The sequence below is a fragment of the Xiphias gladius genome, chromosome 1 (assembly GCF_016859285.1).
Source record: "Xiphias gladius isolate SHS-SW01 ecotype Sanya breed wild chromosome 1, ASM1685928v1, whole genome shotgun sequence".
Taxonomy (NCBI): Eukaryota; Metazoa; Chordata; class Actinopteri; order Istiophoriformes; family Xiphiidae; genus Xiphias; species Xiphias gladius.
Window position 1 is genome coordinate 2,224,628 of NC_053400.1, and position 19,344 is coordinate 2,243,971.

At 38.2% G+C, this 19,344-nt stretch overlaps 1 protein-coding gene across 3 annotated transcripts in view; it reads left to right on the forward strand.

Moving 5' to 3' along the window:
* Window positions 1–260: 260 nt before the first annotated feature.
* Window positions 261–19,344, forward strand: part of efl1 (elongation factor like GTPase 1) — a 102,067-nt gene continuing 82,983 nt past the window's right edge. The window contains exons 1-12 of one of the 3 annotated variants that reach the window (XM_040134464.1): window positions 261–291; window positions 1,116–1,215; window positions 1,844–1,911; window positions 2,041–2,125; window positions 2,923–3,056; window positions 4,077–4,214; window positions 4,468–4,682; window positions 6,326–6,449; window positions 11,427–11,506; window positions 12,204–12,340; window positions 12,464–12,586; window positions 18,441–18,540. In XM_040134464.1, the coding sequence (XP_039990398.1) occupies window positions 1,125–1,215; window positions 1,844–1,911; window positions 2,041–2,125; window positions 2,923–3,056; window positions 4,077–4,214; window positions 4,468–4,682; window positions 6,326–6,449; window positions 11,427–11,506; window positions 12,204–12,340; window positions 12,464–12,586; window positions 18,441–18,540 (1,295 nt within the window). In that variant the 5' untranslated portion in view covers window positions 261–291; window positions 1,116–1,124. Of the gene's footprint in view, window positions 292–468; window positions 563–586; window positions 723–1,115; window positions 1,216–1,843; window positions 1,912–2,040; window positions 2,126–2,922; window positions 3,057–4,076; window positions 4,215–4,467; window positions 4,683–6,325; window positions 6,450–11,426; window positions 11,507–12,203; window positions 12,341–12,463; window positions 12,587–18,440; window positions 18,541–19,344 lie in introns of those variants that run through there. The other 2 variants (XM_040134458.1, XM_040134473.1) reach the window with 2 other exon arrangements.

Genomic DNA, 19,344 nt, shown 5'->3' on the forward strand with positions numbered 1-19,344 from the left:
CATACTCAAATTGGGCCAGGAGATATTACAAAACAAGGTGACCCCAAAAACAGCAGTGCCTGACTATTTGACACTTTTAAAATGATCACTCTGAGGTAAAGTTATAAGATCATTCACCTAATGCTATAGAAACTGTTTTGAAAGAGCAATGACCAATGGTGTAACGTCAGCACTTAGTCACGCGGCCTTCGGCAAACCAATGGTGTTACTTTATCACTCACTCAGTCAGTCACAAGCATTCGCCTTTACAGAGCTGGCTCAACTGTTGCACTCCTGCCAAAAAGAGCTTTTGTAAGTGTATGCACACTTCGTTAACAGTAGAAAGTCTGAATCGAGTTATTTCCGCATTTTAGCAGTATTTACAGCATACAACCTAAAAGCCGAATTAAACAGTATTTTGATGAAATAATCACTAAGATACACTATCCAATTGTAACTGAAAACACAAGGTAAAATATGAGGTCTCAGGATAAAACTCGACTTTAGCATGTTCCCTGAATGCAGCACCAATGTTAGCAAATGGGCGTGGTTAACGTGCCTTATCAACTTCCGGGAAAACAACGTGAGTAGAGAATGTCCACATGTCTTCAGAATATGTGTTTATTCTCACAATTCTGTTGTGTTTAAGTCAGCACAACAGCGTAGTACATAGTGGAAATGGTGTTGTGTATAGAATTTAAAAGCGAGCCTGGCCTTATTCTTCATTCTGTGACAAGTTTCGGGTTAGGCTAGCCACGGTGTTTTCAGATATCAACTGCCACAATTCACAGACAAATCAGTGTCAGTACCTCATCTCCAGTCTAATTTAATTCTTTGTGTTTATTGTGCTCTAGTTTACAAAGTTTACAAAATTTTGCAGTTTACAAAGTTCATGTTTAGAAACCACGCAATGCTCGAGCTGTATTGTTCAGCTACACCACAATGTCAACGCTAGCACAAATACAGCCCGTAAGCAAGCAAAGCCTGCACTGTAACATAACTTCATGTAACATCGAGTGTTAGTGTACCATCGCTGTATGGCCTCGCCAACAATACAATTAAGAGTGGAAATTGAGCGATTTAAAGCAGGATACGTTAGCTACCAGCTGTACGTTTATTATCGTCATTTGTTAAAGGTGTTCGCCATGGGACACACCAGCCTGGATAAGATCATTGCACTGCAGAGAAACCCAGCAAACATCAGAAATTTGTGCATTCTGGCACATGTTGACCATGGTGAGTTGACATGCTAACATTAAACATTTTTATTGCAGCAGTAACTCCAACTGTTAACGGTTCTTTATTGTACAGATATGGCCAGCCAGATTCAATTTAAAATTTGCAGAAGTAGCACATACAATTTGAATAAAACCACATCTTGAATCGTTGTTATACATTTTTAAATTCGACATATGTCATGTCATGAATGTCATTATATATTCAAGTTAAATGTCAACTTTAAGAACTTCAATATTAAAAATGTTTTACTGTGACAGATTTGAGTAAAAATTACATTTGTTTTAATTCATTTAGACAATGAAACTGCGATATCTCCAAATGAGAATTTTGATTATGATGTTACCATTTTGAGAGCTTATTTGTAGCGTAGGACAAACAGGGGCTAAAGAATTTTAGGGCTGCTACTAATGAACAACTTCATAATTTATTATTCTCAATTTTATTATAAGTGGATAGATTAATTCTTTGTTGTATAAAATTTCAGAAAATAGTGTAAGAAAATAAACACAACAATTTCCCATTGCTCACGGCTACATCTCCTGGATACTTGTGTCAGGTAAAATGTTCTTAAGGAAAGTGTATGCTGTAAGCTGTTCTTTAGCGAAGTCATCTGGAACCTTTGCAGGCAAAACTACTCTTGCTGACTGCTTAGTGGCAAGTAATGGTATCATATCAAGTCGACTAGCTGGGAAGGTAAGTGACTTTATTTGTTATAAAGACCTTTATGACAGTCATGCTCTAAGACCTGCACAGATGCAGGATTCCAGTTTTAGTTGGTTTGTCATTATTTGTGCTTTTTTGTGATATGGTTATCTCTGTCAGCTGAGGTATCTTGACAGCAGAGAGGATGAACAGATCAGAGGAATCACCATGAAGTCCAGTGCCATCTCTCTGCACTACACAAATGGTAAGGCCACTTTGGTTAGCCCTGAACAAAAAGCCACTCTTTATTGTTCTCATTGTTAGATGCTATCACTTCATAATGTTAAGTGCACTCTAGCACTAATTCTGTTATGATTTGCTGCAATTTCCTGTTTTTATTTTACTGCCTTTATCCAATCTTGTCTTGTTGTCTTCTGATTTTGTATATGATGAAATTCCCTTTGACATAAGACAGAGAACCAGAGCCTTGGGTATTCAGTTGTTTTGGTGCAGAGAGTAGTGGTGATTATGGTAACATAGGAAGAGCAAAATTTGCTATAAGCCTCGGTTGTAGTTTCAGAGTAATATCTGGACATGATGGCAAATCTTCTTCACAGGAATAAGAAAAATATACCACAAAACAAAAAAAGGGGCATTTGATTGTTTGATGGTGAATTTAACATTATTTATATTACAGCAGATATGAATCTTGGTTGATGATTCCTTTATTATACTCTGTCTAATGTGAAGGATGACAATGTCCTAGTGGTCTTTAGCTAAAAAACTTTGACTCATTCAGCTTTACTATTATTGTCTCATGAATTAGCATAATGCGCCTCTGATTATTGCTGATTTTATTTTTAGCGTTAAAAAATTGAACAAATAAAAAAAGGATAACCATTCATTAAAATCCTTAGTTGCCTCATCTGAGCTCCAGTGTTACTGAACTGTAGTTTAACTTTACTGTAAATTAAAAGCTGATAAATTCTCTGCAGTCAAAATAAAGCGTTTTTGAGGAGTAGACTTTAAAGTGTGTTTAAAGTGTTCCTCTTTTCTCCTCAGGAGATCAGGAGTACTTACTAAATCTGATTGACTCTCCTGGCCACGTTGACTTCTCCTCAGAGGTTTCCACTGCTGTCAGGTTGTGTGACGGTGCCATTGTAGTTGTTGATGCTGTGGAGGGAGTGTGTCCACAGGTAAATATCTCTATTGATTTACCGTCTCATTCTTGGTATATAAGGAAGAGATCATAGAACCATATCAGGTTAATGTGCTGACTGTCAAATTTAATGTGAGGGTATTGACAGTGGCTTCAGAAAGTGTTCAGACCCCTTCACTTTTTGCACATTTTATTGTGTCTTGGATTTAATTTTAAATGGATAAAATTGACATCAATCTACACTCAATAACCCATTATGACAAATTGAAAAGATGTTTTTAGAATTTTTTCTAGATTTATTAAAAATCCAAAACTGAAGCATCATATTTACAAAAGTATTCAGACCCTTACTTCAGTACTTTGCCAAAGCCCCCTTTGACAGCACTTACAGCTTTAAGTCTTCTTGGGTAAGTCTCTACAAGCTTTGCAAACCTGGATTTGGGCAGTTTATGCTATGCTTCCTGGCAGATCCTAAAGCTCTGTCAGACTGGATGGAAAGCGTCTGTAAACTGCCATCTTCAGGGCTCTCTACAGATGTCCCAAAAATCAATGTATATCATTGACAAGCTGTGGTTTGGTGTCCTTTAGACAGACCCAGGCCAGCTGTTTTCCCCTGTTTCAGTCTTAATGCTAAGCTAACTGGCTGCTGGCTGTAGCTTCATATATAAGAAAGTGGTATCAATCTTCTCACTTTACTCTCAGAAAGAAAGCTACTACGCATATTTCTCAAAATTTCTATTCGTAATTTTTTAAGACGTTTTAACATTATAGCTTTTTCAAAGAATTAAGGAAAAGTTTGAAATCATTTTTCAAAAGCTGAAAAAATTTGAAGTATGCTTTAAAAATCTTATGAATATTATAAAATGTGTAGAATTGATTTATTATCACATTGTTTTTACACAAATACTTATATTATGTCCTTATATCATGTAAAACCTCTGTTTTTAGTGATTTTAAAAAATTTTTTTTCCTATTCCATATTCATACCATAGTATATAAAAATGCATTGTTGTGTAGGTATGTTTTTTATTTTTTTACATGTGTGTATTGTGTTCAGACCCAGGTTGTGTTGCGTCAGGCGTGGCTAGAGAAAATCAGGCCTGTTCTGGTCATCAATAAGATAGACCGACTCATCATGGAGCTCAAGCTCACTTCTCAGGAAGCCTACACCCACCTGCAGAAGATTCTGGAACAGGTGAGGGGCCTAGTTCTCATTTAACACAGGCCACAATCAGTGTATTTTACTACAAGTCCTCTGTAACATTCTCAGCCGCAATGTTGCGTTGCAAAGCCACCTTTAGAGAAATTGTACTTTTTGTGCTCAGCTGCCTTGAATCATTGAAGTGACTGTGTATTTTCTATTAAATCATATAAAATATTTTTAAAAAGTTGGTAGTGTTCAGTAGACCGCTGTAACTAAGCATTGGTGTGCATGGTCTTCCCTGTAGGTGAATGCAGTGACAGGGACTTTGTTCACATCCAAAGTTCTAGAGGAACGAGCAGAGAAAGAGAAGGAGAAGGAGAAAGAGAGCGACACGTCAAGTGGTGATCAGATTTATGACTGGAGTGCTGGCCTGGAGGAGGCTGATGACTCCCACCTCTACTTTTCTCCTGACCAAGGGAATGTGGTCTTTGCCAGTGCCATAGATGGATGGGGCTTCAGGTGAGGCTGGTCTCTTCTAAACCTGCATTGATGACATCAGTGGTATGTACGTTTCAGAGGGTGTAAGTGGGAGGAAAGGTCCAGATTTAGAGAACTTCAAAACTTCAAAAACTAGATTTATTTGTAAATTCGGATCACTGAATTTACTGTACTAATCATTCAGAGGAAATTGATATACTTATTTTGCCCTAATGGTCCAACTGGTCAGTTATGTGGATTAGAGTATTTGTGTGTTTTAATTTTCAAGTTGTAAAACCAAAAATCAATGTAAAAACTTATCAAAAATTTTGATCAGTTTTGCTTGCTTGGAATTATTAATTATTAATTTTGACAAAATAATAATGCGTTACAATAGAGTATTAAAATAAAATCACAATTCCATTGATGGTCAATTAACAATATCTGAATGATAGTCCAGCTCTGTCACCTTTTTAAACAAAGATCCAGCTATATTGCTGTTAAGAAGAGCCATCATTATGCTGGCTTTGCTTGTTTACACTTAATCAAACAAAGGCGACATAATGCTGCCCCAGTGTGTGGTTTTAGATAGCATGCTACGTTCCAAAATCAGAGGTGCGACGTGTAACACGACAGCGTCGGTGACTGTCCAACCATACCTGCTCCATATTTTACAAAGATGTCGATTCGGCTCTATGACTACCTCTGCTGCCAGCTTAAAGGCGGAACAACACCATCATTACAGTCTAATTTATCTGATAATAAGAACTAATATATCATATTATAAACTGAAGTGAGAGGGTTCGAATGTGGCTCATGCATTTTTACCTGTTCTTGTAGTATATCATGCTTACATTGTGCGCATTTTTGAACAAATATGAGTTTGAGAAATTAACTCAAACTAAACCTGTGTTGGGCTTGGTGTACTTGTTAAAGGTGTCCACATGGGCCCACTGTAAATTTTTGCCCTGGGACAGTTCCTTAATATGGCCCAGGAATTCAGGGAAAACCTAGCAACTTAATCAATATCCAAGATCAGTTTCACTGTATACGCAATCACTACTTCTAGACACACCTGAAGAGATGTTCAGATGTCCACTAGATGTCACTATCAACTTAGATTTAATGTCTATGACACCATATGACCCTCCAACCTGTTCGATAACTTAAAAGACCTGATTCTTTTGTCCAGTTAAGGACTTTCAGAGTAAAATGCTTCTCCCTAACCTTCCATTACTTTTAACTGACGGATTAGTCAATTACTTCATAACATGTATTCTACATAAAGTCTCCATGCTGCACTGGTAGTTAGGTTAATGGCAGTCAATGAAGACCTAGTTCTGAGGGTAGCTGTGTCCTTGTGATCAATTTCTGCTATAAATAAACCAATTAAGTCTCAGCAGTGACAGCCGAGTCTTTCTCCATCTCTGAACCCAGGGCTTGTGTTTACCATCTGTAGCAAAGGAGGAAGAAGCTGAGGTCCACACAAGTATACAGTCGTGTTTACCTTTTAATCTTTTAAAACCCCCTCAGCAATTACCAATGCTCCACTGCTAATAAGCCCAAAACAAAAAAGGCTAAACCTGTAGAATGGCTTACCATTAAGATCAATGCTTTTCTGTTGTCAGAGAACCTGCAAAAAAAAATGAAATAGACAGCTAAGAGTATCATTTTGTGTTTTGTAGCATCCAGCAGTTTGCTCACATCTACAGCCAGAGAATGGGTATTAAAGCAGAAGTGCTGCTCAAAACTCTTTGGGGAGATTTCTACCTAAATGCAAAAGCAAAGAAGATCATGAAAGGAGCTCAGGTAATGAAACTGTAATTGTATAACTTTCTTAGTATGTGTTTTCAATCTATTTCCTTTTTTCTCTTCTATTGTGTGTGTTTGAGGAGTGACACCTCACAGTTAGTCAGCACTATAATTTATGTTTAGGGCTATTTTTTTTTCTTAATATAATAATTAAGGACTTTGTGCATTTATTTCAATGATTTAAAAATGGGTACAAAATCGGGAAACATCCATAACACAGAAAAATGGGTGCGACCCAGATTTGTAGCTGCTGATTTTTGTTGTTTTCTAGTTACTTAGACTAGCACATATTTAGTCATTTGATTTATGTTTTGTCCCCCTTTTTCCTTTACTTTTTGTTACAGCAAGTATCCCATCATGTTAGTAAGGTGATTTTGTTTAGTGGAAAATACGGGATTTCTTGCAGCACCACACTTTTGGGTGTTTGAAGATATAAAATCTGGGCAAAACCAGTTTAAATTGATAATTTCTTTCAGAAAAATCTTAAAAAGAGTTATCAGTGATGAATCCGCTGAGAAAATGAACACCGGAAAACCATAAAACATTGCACAGATGAGTAAAGATGAGGATGTTGCAGCTGTTATCTGACACTGCCCTCCCCTGCCCTGCCCATCATCAACCTCATACTGTATCTGTGAGTTACTAATAATGTTTATCCCTTCTGGGCTTCCCCTGGTAACCCTGTGGGTATAGTCACAATGCGATGAATTGAGTGTAATTCCCACAGGCAAAGTCTGTAGAAGTGCGGACTTACAGAAAGTGTGTATAAAGGACTCAAAATGTCTGCACTCACAGTTTGACAATAGGACAGCCCTAAGCCCTCACAGACTTTAAGAGTCCATGAGTCCGTGAGTGTGGACATTGGGATTGGACCAGTTAAGAGAGTTTGCTGAATCTGACTTGGAACACTGATACAAGCAAACTTAACTGAAAAAGTAAGAGAGAATATGAAAATGCTCTAGCATGATATCCATTGTCCTTGATAGTTAACTTAGTAAATCTTTTGCATTTTGGCGAAAGAAGAAACAGAAAATGACCAACTACACTAAGTATTCTTAACTAATGAACAATAAGAACTGTTTAATTGGATTATGACAGTTATTTAAGGAGAATTTGAATGCGTTGTCAGTAAATAGGTATTTCAGTTTGTTCTTTCTTAGCTTCTCTGCCTTACCATTTTTCCACTTTACGAACACTGATTTCAAATGAACTTTGCCCGCCTTCCCTATTTTGTTTCTTCTGTAAGTATCTTTGATTGCCCTAAATGAATTTAGTTTGACCACCATACTATGTTAATACGGTCCACAGTCAATAAATTTGAATCTCAGTTAGTGATGTGTGTAATGTACCATGTGCACAAGAGCTGTGAGCTGAAATGATATATGCTTCAAATCACTTAATAAATACGAAGGTTTTTACATAACCTTATATAACTGACTGGCAGATTGATGGATTGAATCTCAACACTATGCATACTAAAAATCAAGTGTCCTCCAGTTTACAATAACAAGTAGAGCAATGTGTTTGACTACGACTGTTTAATGACTGGCTCTGCGGTGTATTTATTCTTGAAGAAATGGGTGTAAATGAACGGGTTGATCACACCGAGCCCTGCTACAAGCCTCAGTTAGAGGAGTCTTGACCATTGTGCCTCTCTGATACTGTGGACCATTTCATTTGGCAAACATTGCATGTTATTATCTGTTCTTATTATCCTGTAATTCCACCCAAGGTTGCTTCACCTGACTGAGCTCATCTTGCTTGGCAAAAATTGAGACCAATCCTACATAATGTTATATTTTAGTGACATCTTCTTTCAAGACAAATACATGTGCTTGCTTTAAAGAATAACATGACCATGATACATGTTAGCCCAACACAGAAAGAATTGGCAGTCCACCAGTACAAAACACAAGTATCTTATAATAAGCAATAACACTTAAAGGGGAACTCTACTTATTTCACACATCCAAATCAGTTTTTGACTCATTGGCAGTAAAACTCAGCCTGTAATAGCAGTTGTATAATGTCTCCTCCTTTGGAGAAGCTCTGTCAAGTCTGAGAAAATTAACTTTGATGATGTCATAAGGTTTATCTCACCTTGGGCTTGTAGACTACTTTTTGTAATTGAAAGCCTACGTTATAAGTGCAGTGAAGTTTGTAAGACGTGAACATTTATCAGGTGGGGAATAACAACAACATAAAAATGGCTTCTTTAAAGGAAATGTAGGATCCAGTGTTTCTGGGGCTTGGCCCATACTATGAGTCAGGGTATCTCAGGGTATCTCAGCCTTTGCTGCTTTGATTTTGATCATTCTTTTTTTTTTTAATGTGTGTGTTAATTACTAAATTTACTGTTGTATGCAAACATTAGTCACTCCTGGGTAAATTACATGTTTTGTTGATTTTTGAAGTGAGAATAAGTAAACAGACAAAAATGAGCCTTTCTTCAAATGTTAATGCGCTGTTACTTTTTATTTCATGAACCTAAAAAATATGGGAAAAAGCAGTAATTGTGTCATGGGTAACATTTTGAGCATCATTTGAAGTCAGTGCTTAGTTACGCCCCTTGTGTTACCCCAAGTTTTTGCTTTATTTCATGCATTACTGCTGTTAGCTCCCCAGGCTAAAGTTGAACATGGGTTTTGCTCTGTCTCTCTTTCTCTTTACCTGCTGGACACCGAGTGTCCTGCTAGCAACATGCAACATGCCAAACACAATACTGAAGGTTTTTATAACTCCAACCTGATTGGAAATATGATCCTAAACCCAATCCCCCTGAGAGACATGTTGGACTCAGGCTGAGTAGTACAAATCTACTAGATATTACTCTAGATAGAGATAATAAAGACATAGAAGGCCAGCTGATGCTAATGCTAAAGTTTGGCAGACTCATAATAGACAACCATTTGAGGCATGCCTGCTTTCACATGAATGATATTAAGACTTTTGATTTCAAGTCACTGGCCACAGCAATCAATGACCTGTCTTCCCTGTAAAGACTGTGTTTTTCAGGTTGGACTCATACTTTACACTTGTGCCAGAAAACATTTACCCGTTGTTCATTTCCCAGATATAGAATGATGAATGTTTTAGTGTGTATCTGTGTGGCCAGCACTGTAGCTGTTAGGGGTGAGCAGAGGAGGCAACAATGCCTTCTGAGCAGAGTGATGGAGAGGTTGACCTTTTATTCAAACTCACTTGCCCATTCACTGGCATTCGGGGTCATGAATGAAATGGAGAGGCTTTTTTAAAGAGCAGCATACTGAAAGGATGGGAATGAGCGGTGCAGGTTAACCCTTTGAACTCTGTGTGTATTTATGTCTTTGCATGGCTGGTGCAAAGAAAAAATCTCAATTACGTCCCTCATTAGCTCTAATACTTTTTAGAATTTAGTTCCCTGGCATTCTTTAGTCAAAAGAAGATTACCATAAATTCTCAAATAATGGCAGGGGCCTTTATTTACCTCAATTGGAGAGTGAATTGCACCTTCATTTAAATAGGGTTATTACTATACTCTCACCAAGCTCCTTTGAGATTCTGGTCCATGTTGACATGTTTTTATCACATACAAATACTGCAAATTTCCCCTTCTGCCACATCCTAAATATGTTCTATTGGATTCAGATCTGGTGACTTGGGGGGGCACTGAAGAACATATTGTCATGAACTCATGTTCATTAAAACCAGTTTGAGACAACTTTCCCTTTGTGACAAGGTGCATTAACATGTAACTAGAAGTAGCCATTAGAAGATGGTAAATTGTGGCCATAAGGGGATGCAAACGGTCAGCAAGAATACTCAGGCTGTTTTATTCAAACCCTTACTGATTGGTATTAAGGGCCCAAGCCAAGAAAACATTCACCATTACACCACCACCAGCCTGGACTGTTTACACAAGCCATGCTGTTGTTGTGCTGTTGATGCCCAATTCTGACTCTACCATCTGCGTGCCTCAGCAGAAATCCAGATTCAACAGACCAGGCTACCTTTTTCAATTCTCAAACTGTCTCTCATCAACAAGGTGTTTTTGCCGCTTACGGGATATTTTGTGTTTTTTGCCACCATTCTCAGTAAACTAGAGACTGTCGTGCATGAAAATCCCAGGTGATCAGCAGTTTCAGAAATACTCAAAGCAGCCTGTCTGGCACCAACAATCACGCCATGGTCAAATTCACTGAGATCACATGTTTTCACCATTCCGATGTTTGATGTGAACATTAACTGAAGCTCCTGACCTGTATCTGCATGATTTTATGTGCACTGCGGTCACATGATTGGCTGATTGGATAATTGCAAGATTAAGCAGTTATAGGCAGGCTTTTATTCACAGTTTTTACTGTGAATAAAAGCCTGTGAATAAAACTACATTCACCAAGCACTATATTAGGAGTACAGCTGCACTAAAGCTTTGACTGCACCCAGGGGCACAGTGGCCTCAGTAATTGTGTAAAGGATGAAGTTTGGAACCACCACCACACTTCTTAGAGTTGGACATCCGGCAAAACTGAGTAACTGGGCAAGGACATTGGTCAGCGAAATAATCAAGAGCCCAACAGTCACTGTAACAGAGCTTCAGAGGTCTTCTGCAGAGATGGGAAAACCTGCTGGAAAGACGACCATCTCAGCATAACTCCATCAATCAGGCGTTTATGGTAGAGTGGTTAGACGGAAGCCACCTTGTGTAAAAGGCAAATACAGTGTGGTCCAAAAGTCTGAGATCACTTTTCCATGACTGGGAAAAGCTTCAGAGTTTTGGACCCCACTGTACATACACTCCAGCTTAGAGTTTGACAAACAGCATTTAAAGGACGCTGAGAGCATGAGGAAAAAGATTCTTTGTTTTGATGAGACAAAAATTGGACTCTCTGAGTAGAACTTGACTGGAAAAAAATGTTCAGTTATACTCTTGTTTCTTTCCTTATCTCTTACATTCATTCTGAAGTGTCCTCTTTGTCTCCCTCTTTGCTGCAGGCCAAAGGAAAGAAGCCACTGTTTGTGCAGCTTGTGCTGGAAAACATTTGGAGTTTATATGATGCAGTTGTCACTAGGAGGTGGGTGAAAGATACTACCCTGAAACATGTTCTTACATTTTAAATTCACAAGCAGTATTGTTGCAGTATTATGTGATGTTAGTTTTAAGTTATGATATGTATAGAGGTTTAAGAGTTCATTAATGGTTGGAATTTGTATTTATACCTACTGATGCAAAAGGCGGTAACTACTAAAAATTCAGTTCAATGCCCAGTAAATGCCAGTTGTTGATGATGATGCTGATGATGATGATGAATACATACAATGGATAATGTTGGTATATGAAAAATTTTGTGTATAAGATCAAGCAATAAATTTAATTTCGAGGACAAGAAAAGCTAGTGAAGGAAGTTATTATAGCCTATTATTACGAGATGTACCATCCACTTTTATATAACCCTGCTCTGCTGACGTTCTAGTAGGAACATTTGGTTGGTATGCAGACAGTTAGCAAGCTAGCTAACTTGGAGAGCTTTTCTAGCATATTCCTCTTTTGTTTCTGTGTTAGTGGTAAGCTCAACAGCTACAGTATAGTAACTCACCAACTAACCCTGCAAATAGTCACCACTTCACCAAGTTTACAGTAAGACTTATTTCTCATTGTGGTCATGATACTTCAACAAAATAGCTGGAATGGAACAGGAACAGTTCAGAACCTTTTTCTATCCATGCCCTGTGGTTTTTCTGTAAAGATCTCTATTGTGTGTCTGTGACCAGAGACAAGGAGAGGGTGGAGAAGGTGGTGACATCACTTGGGGTAAAGGTGATGGCCAGGGAGTCTCGTCACTCTGACCCCAAAGTCCTCCTTTCTGCCATCTGCAGCCAGTGGTTACCTGTGTCCGAAGCTGTCCTCTGTATCCTGGAACAGAACCTGGAGGCTCCACTTCACTTCATGTGTTTGTTTGGTTCCTTCAGTTGAGAATGTTTTGGGGATTTTTGTACATGTGGTTCGTAGTTTTCTTTAATACAGATTGTAGGGATGGTGTGTGAGAAGCTTCCCAGTCCTTTAGACATGGCAGCAGAGCGCGTGGAGAAACTGATGAGTGTCGGAGCGCAACGATTTGACTCATTGCCTCAACATACTCAGGAACTGAAAAGAGGTAAACACACACACAAACACACGTGAACAAAAAAAACCCTCTGCTCAGTCTCCATTGACTTAAAAGAATGTATTTATTCTGGGCACAGGTAACAGACTCTACACATGAGAAACATCATAGAATCTACTTCCTAATTACTCCTTACTCCACCAGCCTTTTATACCAAACCGTAATGAGCACATGGTCATTAGTAGTCTCTACTCAGAATAACAAATTCTAATAAGAATGTTTTACAATAAGCATATCACAGACACTGAGACACTACAGTCTTCAAGATTGGACAGTCTGGCATCACAGGTTACAGTGTGTATTACAAAACTCAATTTCACAGTGATTCAGCAATTCTTCATATACATTTCAGTAAATTCTACCACACACACATTTAGGTTTTTTTGAAGTGATGAGAAGTCACATTGTCACAACATTTTTTCCTGCAGATTTATAATTTAGGCCTAATATACACACACGCACACACACCTAGTTGACAAAGAGAAATAATATAGACCCACACAAACATACTGACACACACACAGACACACGCTAACACGGACATATACACAGACTGATAGACAATATGCAGACACACACAGTGTAATATTTCAACTCTATATGTCTAGTGTAGTTGGAAGGCTTACCTTTGAGTAACTTGAACATGTCATCAGTCATGAAGAGAAGCATTGGTATGTCTGTTTGGTAGGCAGTCAAAAATTGAGTAACTTGCTTTGCAGTGCCTTCATATACTGCAACCGCACAGCAAAATTGGATCAGATGTGCTATTCTTCACTTGTTGATAAGATTTACATTTTGGCTCCTGGAAATCTTACGAATTGCTTTAATATATGTCTGCACATGTGGCCACATGAGAAGTTCTCTGTTGCAAACATTGACATAGCACATAGCACAGTAGACGTATAACATAAAGATGTGTAACAATAATGAGACTAACAATAAAGCTAATAATTAAAATAATCAGGTGAATAATAGTAATAATAAAACTAAATATAATAACTGATGATAATCATAAAATTTGAATAACTTTATCATTACTTTAATGCCAATTAATGTTCCTGTCTATGCAGCACTATGTAAATCCTGACTGAAAATCTTCAAATAAACTATTATCATGTAAAAAGTCACACAACTGGTTGGCGACAGCTCTCTCAAGGATCTTAGAAAGGGAAGGTTAGATATGGGTCTATAGTTGGCTAAGACATATGGATCAAGAGTAGGCTTTTTAAGAAGAGGTTTAGTTACAGCTGTTTTAAAGGATTGCGGTAATTAGCCTGTTAATAAAGACATATTGATTATATCTAGTAAAGAGGTACTAACTAAGGATAAAACTTCCTTAAGCAGCCAAAGTATTTCAGTGGTCAAAGTCATAGTAGCAGTTGGTGCTGGTGTTAAATTTAAAGTGCTTTGCTTCATAGCTATAGCACCCACCGTACTCTAATCGGAGGCAGACCCTGGTACACTTGCTGGCTTTGTCTGGAATGGCTGGCCATCTCGCAAAGTCCTCTGATGTTGGATTTGGTTCAGTCCCTTAGTCTGACTTGTGAGGGCTGCCTCCCCCACATTGCTTATATCAAATATCTTTTTCCGCTTCTAAGCAAAGTTTATATCTGTTGTCAGGGAGCCGTGCATGGCATGTCACAGATTGGCTGGGTATCCTTTTCGGCTAGGTAGCATGGAGGGAGACGGCTGGCGTGAGGGTTACTACTGGAGGGTGGGTCGAAAGTGAAGGAGCATAACGCACTCCTAAATTGACGCATGTTTCTTTATGCCAACAGCTGCAGAAATTCTGACTTGAACATTAAAACGTTAGGTTTACATCAATATTGAAATAACTGTGTGTGATATATAGCCCTTTTAATGCATATTGCCCAAATTGCCCACCCCTGACCCCTGGACACTTGGCTACTAAATATTTCTTGGGCAGCTGTGTGTCATTTCAACGTTAGGTCAAGTCAAGTCAAGTCAAGTTTATTTATATAGCACATTTAATACAGCTGGCGTAGACTTAGAGTGGATGGGAATGATTGAAACTGGGTCCGTGATCCAGTGACCCGTGACTTAAAACAAATGTGGGTCAGGGGTATAAAGTGGGAGGCTAATGGCCCCTTCCCTACTTCCAGCCCCCCTACATCCGATGCCCTCGGACCACACTCATCTTCAAACTCGGCCTTCATTTGGATCTCAGCTACACACCTCTACATTTTTGTGACTGTATCATGCACAGTTGTGAGGCTATCGTGGTGACAAAATCTGTCCACGGGCAGGGCAGGGCAGGGCAGGGCAGGGCAGGGCATATTATGTACTTTGCATCTAAAGACATTTTGAATTGTCTGAGAAGAAGGGATACTCACCACTGTTGCTAATCTTCAGATTGAGTTAAAAGAGGTAATATGACATTGAGTTGACATTTCTGACCTGACACTTGATCAAAAGGTTAACTGATGTAACCTGGGAAGATTTTAAATTTCATTTCACAAAAATAATACACATTGTACCTCAAACATTAAGTTAAAATAGTTAATGAATAAATGACCAAAGAACATTTGTCAGTTTAGCATAATTGGATACTCATTCTAAACTGAATAAACACCACTCTGAAATAAACATACAGCTGTGCATGTATGAAAATATATCCGAATTTTTGCTGTAATGTCCCCCAAACCGATTGACACAGTTTACCACAAACATCACAGCACTTTTTTTCAGTCATTACTCAGTAAACTCTAAACAGTCATCGTACATGCCTCGTTGCAATCGGCATCACTCACTCTTTACAGTGGTGTCAGGATCTCCAATGTCCATCAAGGATAGATGTCCATGAATCGGAGATGAAAAAGAAAAAGTGTCAAAAATGCTTGTTCATCGGCCAAGGGTGTTTTTTAAAATTTTTGTCAATAGCTTTCTCATTTTTTAAAAGAACACATTTCAAAATGTAATTTTTTTTCATTTGTACGTCCCTCCGTTGCTCTAGTATAGGGCTGCATTAGCTATTAGTGGCCTGTTTTTTGTCAATAGCCTACTCATTTTGTAGCATAGACATTTTATACCAACTTACCCTTTATCTGTGCCCCCTCCCATTTTATACACAATGTCTAGTTTTTGGCTGCACTGCAAAAGCAGGGACAGCCCTGAAAATACAGGTGTCCATGACTGAGTGAGTGAGTGATAAAGTTACATCATTTATTTGCCAGCCAAGTGTTGGAGTATCCCTATTGGCGTTTACAGGCAGTGCTGCCAACTAAGCGCCTTTGTCGCTAGATTTAAAGACTTTACACACCCCTTTAGTGACTTATTTTTTTATTTATTTTTTTAAAATAAATACAGCTAGTGACGATGTTGGGCTTTCCCTCTGCAGACACACCTCTTTATGCATCTCATTCAATTGACCACACAGCAGGTGACACAGACTTGAATGAGCTTCTAACTGTCTCTCTAGTGATCATTTTACAAGTAAATATAGCTGAAATCACAGCACAGCCATTGTCATTAACTTATGTGTATGGTGATTTCGTCAGAGAAAACATTGTGGTTATAAAATCAGGATTTTAGCAGTGCAGAGAAGCAGCTTGGAAATGGCGTGGAAGTGACTGTTGGTTAACATGTAGTCTTAATGGGCCATGTTTCAGTCACTATTTTTATATATTATAATATTTTTATTGTCTGACAACAGAAACAGAAAAAAACATGTAAATGAAAAGAGCTTTATTGGAGTATTCAGCTGTATTAAATGACTGTCTATGTGAGCACAGACAGCAGGAGAGAAGCAAACAGATAGGGCAGTCCAGCCATATACTAGGTTTTGACCGAGTCTTTTTAAAGAAGATCATGCCATCTGCCTCAATGCCATGAAGAGTATTTCCTACTAACTTTCTGTTCTGTTTTCAATGTTGATTTCCAGATTTTAGGTTTTTTTTTTCTTTAGTTAAAGGTGGGGTTCAAACACAATGTTTTAATATTTGATTAAATCAGGTACATGGTTAAAATATTCTTATTGTGTTGACTGTTAAACTTATATATGTGTGAGGAGTGTAAATTACAGTATTTTATTTAATGCTGGAAATTAAGCAGAGTAAACAATTTAGAACAGCTTCTGGTGTAACTAGTAGCTTTTTGTTACATGCTTACTTTACGCACAAAGTTAGTGTTTGATTCATGAAGGGAATCAAACACCAGTGCCGCTCAGATCTGTTATCAGCACTGCCTATAAACACCCCCCTGATGATGGAAAAGAAACCTCTGATGTGATGGACTGATATATAGTATTGCAGATCTAATAAATTCTGTGCTGCTTTTCCCTTAGCCCGTTTAATGGAAATATTGCCAGATCAATGAATACGTTTTTGTAAAAACGGACAATAAAAACAGACAATTTTATAAAAACAGCTATCAAGAACTTTACTGCAAAACATGGATTTCTCTCTGGCAGCTTTGTGAAAATGGTCAGATTTTAACAGGTACAGACAGCACAGAAATAGAAACTCACACTCTCCAGAAGGGAAGTTTGTTCTTTGAACTCTCACTGCTTTTTAATCATCTGGGCCTTCCATCCTTGATGCAGTCCCTAATCGTCTGATTAGAAGATGATCAGATCTCACCCACCAACTGCTCTGATCTATCTGACTGAAACATCAGAGATCTCACAGCACCAGAACTCCAGGTTTTCACACAAGGAAGGACATGCCTGATCTATTTCTAGATACAGTATCTCACATTGACCGCATAATGCAGACATTGTGTGGACAATGTGAGATATGTGATAAATATACAATGTGATAAATATCCATTATCTGTATATTTCCATCCAAATTTATTTACCTCCTGCTTGCCCAGTTTACTGTATCTCTTCAGCCTGCCAGCAAGGAAAGCCTGGGAAGCTCAGAGAGGGAAGTGTGTGCGTGAGTGTGTGTGTGTGGTGGAGGTTGGGGGTAGTTGGCAGGCTTTCATTTACCCTCTTTAGTCACCCTTCCTACATATGACATAAGACATTTGACTGATGAACAACACTTTTTGAAGTAATTACATTATATCCGGTGAGTTGCAGCATTTGATATGCTGTTGATCAGTGGGCAGAAGATGGGGATCTGGGACCCCTGAAATGACAAAGAGGACACTCTGATTAAAGTGCTCTCTGCAAGCCAGTTTCTGTAGTCAGCTAAAGTCTGTTTGTGAGGAAAGAAGCTCCGCTCTGTAACACCACTGTGGACTGAGTTTTTTTTTTTTTTTTTTTTTCTGGTGGTTCCTATAACCTAAACAGAGTGATTAGCATTCTCTAGTAAAACAATCAGCCGATCGGGACTCAATTTCAGAAGTCACATTCTCCCAGTTAAGCTTTTCAGACATATCAATAATTTATGCAGATCATCTTAATAGTTTTGAACCAGGACCTACGGTATTTGGGATGCAGATGCATATTTAATCAACATTGCATATTTTTGGCAATACATAAAAAATAATATATAAAATTAAAAATTGTTAGTTTTGGTCATGAAAAAGTAATTAATAGATGATGTAGCAAGTGCAGATTTACTCTATAAAAGGTCCCAGATGCTTGATGGACAATGAAAAATAGAGAAAGAAAACAATCCGTATGAAAAAAGAAAAAAATACACAAAAAATTTGAAAAAAGTTATCCATTTGCACTTGGACTAAATTCATGTTTAGTCAGGTGTTTGTTTTGTGTGTCATCTAAAATGAATACCATGTTTGGATAAAGTATTTAATTGCCTTATTGTGTACTGGAAGCAGCTAACAATACTGAAAAATTACTTTGGCTTTTATCTGGCTCCTATGTCATGAGTTCAGATGTGTTTGACTCTTTTTCCTCCTCTTGGGTGTTTTCCAGCGTTCCTCCAGTGTTCGAGCGGGGAAAATGCTCCAGTCATCGTCTTTGTGTCCAAGATGTTTGCCATGGACACCAAGGCTTTGCCTCAGAACAGACAAAGGTAATTGTGTGTCTGTGTGTCTATAGACAGTGTTGTCAGTAGATGGTGCTGCTTTCCTGTTCTTCCCTGATGTCCCATGGCTGTGAACATGTTTAATATGTCTGCTTTGTTCTGGATCTGAAGGAAGGACAAAAGTTGGCTCACAGTTAGCCTGAAGTTACCTAGAACTTCTGAGGTACAAGCTTTAACATTAATACCACTCACAACATTCTGTGTGATAAAATTATTTTTTCTGTTTAGTGTCAAATCACTGCTTTAACTGCAGTACACAAAGATCATTAGTTATTGGTTTAGCATTGGTTTAGCAAAATTACAAAAAAAACCAGACACCCCTCTAGTGCTATCTCTCAGGGCTTATAGTTCTGTTTTTTTTTTTTTTTTTTTTTTTTGTCCAGGTCGTGAGGTATCTGTCTCTGAGATTCCTACCTCTACCCCAATACAATGGAGATTAATGGAATTTAGTTGCTGGTGCTCAGAGCATTAAGGAATTATATTAAAAAAATCAATTGCAACATGTCTCTCCAGAAATGGTTTCCTTATTACTATGAACAATCCACAGAACACCAGGTGTCTCCAAGGGTCTACTTATGTGGTTGAAGGTAGCTCCAATGAAAATTGCTGACAGTGAAGTCTGAATTATCCATAGCACGAGGTAGTACGCATCATTGGCGTATGACACTTCACAACACCAACGCCCATTGTTTTCATACACGGGCAGAATTTTTAATGCACATAAACTTATTGGGATGCACCATTGTCCAACTTCCTCAGCAATTTTATACCCTTCACTCACCTGATCAGCAC